Source organism: Pundamilia nyererei, unplaced genomic scaffold, assembly GCF_000239375.1.
Source record: "Pundamilia nyererei isolate P.nyererei 1_Seehausen unplaced genomic scaffold, PunNye1.0 scaffold00134, whole genome shotgun sequence".
Classification (NCBI taxonomy): Eukaryota; Metazoa; Chordata; class Actinopteri; order Cichliformes; family Cichlidae; genus Pundamilia; species Pundamilia nyererei.
In genome coordinates, this window is record NW_005187535.1 from 1665196 (window position 1) to 1671475 (window position 6280).

The following is a 6280-nucleotide window of genomic DNA, read 5'->3' on the forward strand; positions in this document are numbered from 1 at the left end:
GAGAGCCAGAGACAAAGAACGATAGAGGGTGACTAGCACGCCTCAGTACGAACATACCTGCTGTAGAAGAAAATATTACACGGAATAACAGACAGGTTCTGTGGTTTTTCCTATTCCTCTTTTTCCCTACAGCAAGATGGGTTTAACCACGACTGAAGGTTGGTATTTTTACTTTTGTGCATGCACGTGTTTTCTAACATGCTTATGTAATCTGATACAAAACCCATGAGTTGTTTTGATTTTTAAAATCGATCCCCACAGACTCCTCTCCAGTGATCGGTGACTTAAGGATTGTTCTGCTGGGGAAAACTGGCTCAGGAAAGAGTGCAACAGGGAATACTATCCTGGGTTACAAAGCTTTTGACGAAGGAATATCTCCATCTTCTGTAACAAAGATGTGTAAGAAAGTGGCTGGACGTTTTGATGAAAGAACTGTGAGTGTTGTTGACACCCCTGGAATCTTTGACACATCAATTAAAGAAGAGGAACTGAAAAAGGAAATAGAAAAATGTATAATGCTGTCTGTCCCAGGACCCCATATGTTCCTGCTAGTGATCAGATTGGATGTGCGCTTCACAAAAGAAGAGAAGAGTTCTGTTAAATGGATCAAAGAAAACTTTGGGGATGAAGCCTCAAAGTATACAGCAGTGCTTTTCACAAGGGGTGATCAGTTAAAAGAAACATCCATCGAAAACTACTTAGAGCAAAGTCGTGATCTGAAGGAGCTCATCGCTGAGTGTAAAGCTGGGTATGTTGTATTTGACAACACATGCCAGAAAAATCGCACTCAGGTAGTTGATCTGTTTGAAAAGATAGACCAGACAGTGCAATTAAACGGGAACCATTACACCAGCAGCAAATACGAAGAGGCCCAGAAACAGATGAATCGGAACAAATGGTGGCGCAAATGTGGAGACAAATTGAACTCTGCAGGTGATTATTTGCTTGTGGCAGGAGCGGCAGTAGCTGCTGCACCTGCAGTTGGTGCTGCTGTAATGGCAGCAGCACCTGAAGTTGGTGCTGCTGTAATGGCAGTAGCACCTGCAGTTGGTGCTGCTGTAATGGCAGAGAAAGCAGCAGTCGCATCCGTTCGGCCTCTATTAATGCTTGTAGGAGCAGGGATTGTTAAAGGCATTGGGGGCTGGATCAGACCTAAAACAGAGAACAGCTAAGTATTACCAAGCCACGACCTTTATGAAGTCTCTTTATGAAGAAGAGGCTTTTGTATACAAGGACAAATTCATGCTTGATATTATACCTGCTGTTTTAAACTTTATGAAGATCATCAGGTTTGGTGTACGGTTTATTTCATAATGCTTTTTTTTATTATGCAATAGTTTGTTTCCATAGATAATCAAAAAAAGAGAATATTTATTGAAAACATATAGTTATGTAGAGGTGAAGCAAAAAGAAAATGATTCAACATCTCTTAATCATATTTTAATCTGCGTTGTCACTACTCTCTCATCGTTGTATTGTATTACAACATTTACAGCACTTTATAAGAAGGAATTACTACTTAAAATTTGTTTTCCTTCTACAATGGTGCAACTTATTCAAATCATCTGTTGTGCAATGATAGACAAGCTGGACTATGTACCTGAAGTTATCTGATACTTATGGTTCATTACAGATATTTACTGTAAATTCTTGTCAGGATTGGGTTTTTCGTTTTTAAATTTAATGTATGATCTGATTTACAGTTTTATATTTAATTTTACTGTAAAAGGGCATTTGAAAGTACATTTTCCACTAAAATCAATGCCATTTCTTGTGCCTTCTTTCATTGTTTTAAATAAAGTCATCCACTCTGTACCAGAATGTCATTAGTTCTTTTTTGCTCATGCCCCACCACCAAGATTGTGCAAAAACCTCCATGTTGAAATTCATCAGTCTTGCTGATATACAACACTAATCATACACTGGCTGACAGCTAAATTACCATGTTATGATATCACATTCAAACTGCATTAAAATAATTAGATTTTACACTTGGTCTGGTTTAGGCTATATGAAAGGTCATAAGGTTTTCTTGGCATAAATGGATGGAAATAAACACAAAATGCATAATAAATAAACAAACCGCACTTATGACAAATGAAACTGAAACAAGAAATGATTCTTGGTACAAGTTTTCTTGTAAGATTCATTAGCAAATAATACATAACACTCATTCCATTGCAGGTAGTCAAACAGATGAAAATAGACCAATCTAACCTGTAATACAGGTTGTAGGTGTAGTTGGCATTTAAAATATAACCTGTACATTTGAAGCACCACAACTCAGTTTACAACCTTTTCACATCTGAACACACCCTTTATTTGATACTGCGCCTCCTTTCATTTGTAATTTTAAATAAATAATGTTCAGCTTCAGTGTGTTTTGTTCTTAATTGCAGAACAAGTAGCAGTGTCCTTACTTTGATCCTTTTGTGGCTGACAGAAACTAACTACCATTCATTTTAACATCTGTGCTGGTCATGTTTGTACTGATGGTATGCACTGACATTGTTGTAGTGGCAGGACAATGAGGACTTGCTCTGTTTCCGCAGACGTGATGGGTCAATGGACGTCTACCATTGTTTCTCATTTCCTTTGGGGAAATGAGCTCAGAATGCTACTAATAAAAAGTAAAGGAAGCAGTGTGTCAGTGTCTGCGCATTTTAACAGTTATAAGTTACCAAGGTATAATCTATAGGTGAAAAATCTTTTTACATTTGGGTTTTAATATTAATTATTTTGAATCCTACTAAAGAGCCAAAAGAAGTGATACTCACATTCATATATAAGATGTAAACGATAAAAAAGACAAACAAGCACATTTCATACCATTTGTTTACTATTAGCTTTAAATTCACATACTCGTTTTGAAACAGAACCTAAACAAGTCACTAACGCATAGTTCCAAACCATAATGTGTGGGATACTAATACTGTATATGGAATATTTCTGTTTTTTATTCAGTGACACAAACTGTAGCCGAACAATATCCTTGCCACTACCCTCCATCTTGTTATACAGGCACGTTTGCTTTAGCCTTGCATTTTATGCCTTTCCAAATGAAAATGGCAGATAAACCGCATAAGATTCCCAGGACAAGTGCAGGGGCGCCTAGAGCCAGGGCCACTGTGGTGTTAGCTCCCACTGCAATGACCACCCCAGCAAACACCAAGACAACAGCAGAAGCTGCGGCCACGCGTATATTCTTTCTTTTAACCTTTTTCTTCCTGATTTTCTTTTCCTCCTGCTTCTGTCTCTCTGCATCCCATATTTTCCTTTCCTCCTCTTTCTTCTGTTCCTCCTCTTGGTTCCTCCGCTCCTCCTCCTCTCTCAGCTTCCTCTGGGCTTTCTCATACATTTCATTTGTGTAGTGCTTACCACCGTTATCCTGTACCATTTCCTTGATCATGTTGATCAGCTCTTTTACCTGCACGCGGTCATCCACGTCAGTGTTGTTGAAAGCATGATATCTGCGTCCAAATGTGATCGAGAGTCTCCGCAGCTCCTTGCACTCCTTCAGAGCATTGTCAGCTTTAGCTTGATCTTTACACGTAAACAGCATGATTGTGTACATGGAAGCATCGTCTCCAAAGTTATCTTGGATCCACTTAACAGCATTTCTTTCCTCTTCCGTGAACCTTACTCCAAGCCGGATTACCAGTAGGAAAGCATGAGGGCCAGGAACTGACATTTTGACACACTCCTCTATTCTGACTTTTAATTCTTCCTCTGAGATGCCTGTGTCAAACAGACCCGGAGTGTCAATAACCTGCACCAAGGTCCCATCCACTTCCCCACTATGCATCTCACAGTGTTTGGTCACAGACACGGGGCTGGGATCCTCTTTGAAGGCAATTCTTCCAAGGATAGTGTTTCCTGTTGCACTCTTCCCTGATCCAGTCTTTCCCACTAAGACTATCCTCAAACCTCCAGACAAATCCAGACCTGTGGTAGAAACAACAGACACAGAATTACTGGCATTTACAAAAAAAACAATGAATCCTTTCTTTTCTGCCTTGTTAGTCTTAAGTTAGTGTGGGTTTTTTTTTGTTGTTGTTTTTTAATTTAATCTCTGGACTGTCTGGAGAAAATTATACTATTCATTCATTTGTTGTTGTTTTAAAAAAATAATAATAGTAAATAAAACAACATTTATATATTGTTGTTAGTTACTGTTCTTACTGTCTTGGAGCTCCTGTGATCTGTGACCAAATAATTTCCCCTGGGATTAGTAAAGTATTCTGATTCTGATACATAATTACTGAAATTAGAGTAGAACAGCTACTAGTAGAGTCGAGTGACTAGAGAGAAAATGAAGGAGCATACCATCAAAGTTTTTCAGACCACACCCATCAGACCGAGGTAGAGTTTTCTGCTTCTTTTCTCTGAGTTGTATTTCTGTCACAAGTTACACCATTGAGAGAAAAAAAGGTAAGATTAGTCACTGACATCTTTAAGAAGGTCTGTATCTTTTTGACTTTGCCTCTTTTGCCCTTTTCAGTGTATCAATATCACATCCTAGAGTAATTAAATAATTAGTGCATTTTTAAACTAGTTCAGAGAGATGATCTTACCTTCAGCCATTACTTCAGATCTTGCTTTATATGTCCCAGGTGGCCAAGTCAGTTTTTTCAGACCTGAGTTCTGAACTTAGACAAGACAAACGTAGACTGTGTCTCGACACATTTCACATTAACTTTGTGGGAAACTTCTGGAAGCCTAGGCACCGGGGGCTTCCCATTTCCTTGTATTGTCTTCAGTTTGAAATGTGAAAACTGTCTGTGTAGGCTGTCCACAGCCCTCTAAATATGGTTAACAGGTTTGTGTTTGGACATTGCTGAGAAGTTTTCATAGCAAACCAACAAAAATATTAAGGTTTCTCATTTAATCGCATAAGAATATTTTATTATTTATATAAAATGTATATATTTTACAATAACTCTATAATGACTTTGCTCTCTTTTTAAAGGAGAGATATTCTTGACCCCCTCATGCTCAAGTTCATCTTATTCTTTTTTTAAAAAATGTAAAGAAATTTAAAATAAAAGAAAAGGATCTGTCTGAGCCTAGAGTTGTAGGTCAGTACAGATGAAAATGGTTTTACTTTGGTAGATGTTTGGTATTTGAAGTAATAATAATGACAGATTGCATTTATATAGCGCTTTTTGAGACCCTCAAAGCACTTTACAATTCCACTATTCAGTCACACATTGGTGGAGGGAGCTACAGTTGTAGCCACAGCTACCTGGGGTAGACTGACAGAAGCGAGGCTGCCATATCGTGCCATCGGCCCCTCTGGCCATCACCAGTAGGCAGTAGGTGAAGTGTCTTGCCCAAGGACACAACAACCGACACTGTCCGAGCCAGGGCTCGAACCAGCAACCTTCCGATTATAAGATGAACTGCCAACTCTTGAGCCACGATCACCCATAAGCAAAGTCTCTTGTTTGTTTCCCATTTTAATTGACAAAAAAAGTGAAACTATAAACAAACAGTCAATAGGTAAATAAGAATGGAAGACAAGTGTATTCAAAAATTCCTTTCATGCGGATGAATGGAATGCACAAACATTTTAAAAGTACATGTTATTGAAAGTTATTATTTGCCACATTCTTAGCCATTATTTTCACTTTTTTCCATCATAGAACTCACACCTAAGGAAAAAGGTCCATTGTGCCATTTAATTGAATGTGTCCAAGTGCTCCAACTAATGTCACCAGAACATATGAGGGGCAACATGCTTCTACACCAAAAGGTCCCTGGCAAGTCTTCGCTCTAGTCTTTGCTTCCCCCTGCACGTTTACTCTAGGTTTCCTATCTTATTGATGTAGTAATACTATCCATTGAATATTACTATGTTCTCTGTTTAACCTACAATTTCCCTGACTTGGAATCGATTCTAACTCGGGTCATTAAAGAGAGAATATCTTCTCTGAGTCACATATTAGTTTCTTTCAATTTTTGTTCTCTTTCACATAACCATCAAAGGATTTACCCTCAAGCAAAACAGCATCTGTAAGCAGGACTATGGTTTATGCGGAAGCATCTGTAACAACAGTATCCTGAATCCGCTTCACAGTGTCCTCCTGTCCTCAGTTCAGACTGATCACTAAAAGGAAAGTGTGGTGTCCAAGAACTGATTGCTCAATACACTCCTCAGTGTTTACTGTCACTTCATCTTTGCCACTGAATGGTGTGCTACAGAATAATTCAGAAAGTCTGCAACTCTACTGTTGAACTGATACACTTACAAACCAACCAAATATAATCTAGAATTAAA

General features: G+C 38.5%; 2 protein-coding genes across 2 annotated transcripts; one reads left to right on the plus strand and one right to left on the minus strand.

The window, feature by feature from the left end:
• Window positions 1-6: 6 nt before the first annotated feature.
• On the plus strand, window positions 7-1495 carry LOC102201460 (GTPase IMAP family member 4-like). Its single transcript, XM_005743695.1, has 2 exons — window positions 7-158; window positions 262-1495. The coding sequence occupies exons 1-2, from the start codon at window positions 137-139 to the stop codon at window positions 1170-1172; spliced, it is 933 nt and encodes a 310-aa protein (XP_005743752.1). The 5' UTR covers window positions 7-136; the 3' UTR covers window positions 1173-1495.
• Window positions 1496-2127: 632 nt separating this feature from the next.
• LOC102201742 (GTPase IMAP family member 4-like) lies at window positions 2128-4738 on the minus strand. The gene is made up of 3 exons (XM_005743696.1): window positions 4575-4738; window positions 4327-4398; window positions 2128-3945 (listed from the first exon to the last, which is right to left on the minus strand). The coding sequence occupies exons 1-3, from the start codon at window positions 4582-4584 to the stop codon at window positions 3014-3016; spliced, it is 1014 nt and encodes a 337-aa protein (XP_005743753.1). The 5' UTR covers window positions 4585-4738; the 3' UTR covers window positions 2128-3013.
• Between the last annotated feature and the right edge of the window lie 1542 nt (window positions 4739-6280).

Bases quoted from the DNA above. Each gene is read 5' to 3' on its own strand.
- LOC102201460 (XM_005743695.1), top strand. From the start codon at position 137: ATGGGTTTAACCACGACTGAAG. The intron at 159-261 runs GTTGGTATTTTT...CGATCCCCACAG, and splicing joins GGGTTTAACCACGACTGAAG to ACTCCTCTCCAGTGATCGGT.
- LOC102201742 (XM_005743696.1), bottom strand. The intron at 3,946-4,326 runs GTATGCTCCTTC...TTTCTACCACAG, and splicing joins TGGTCTGAAAAACTTTGATG to GTCTGGATTTGTCTGGAGGT.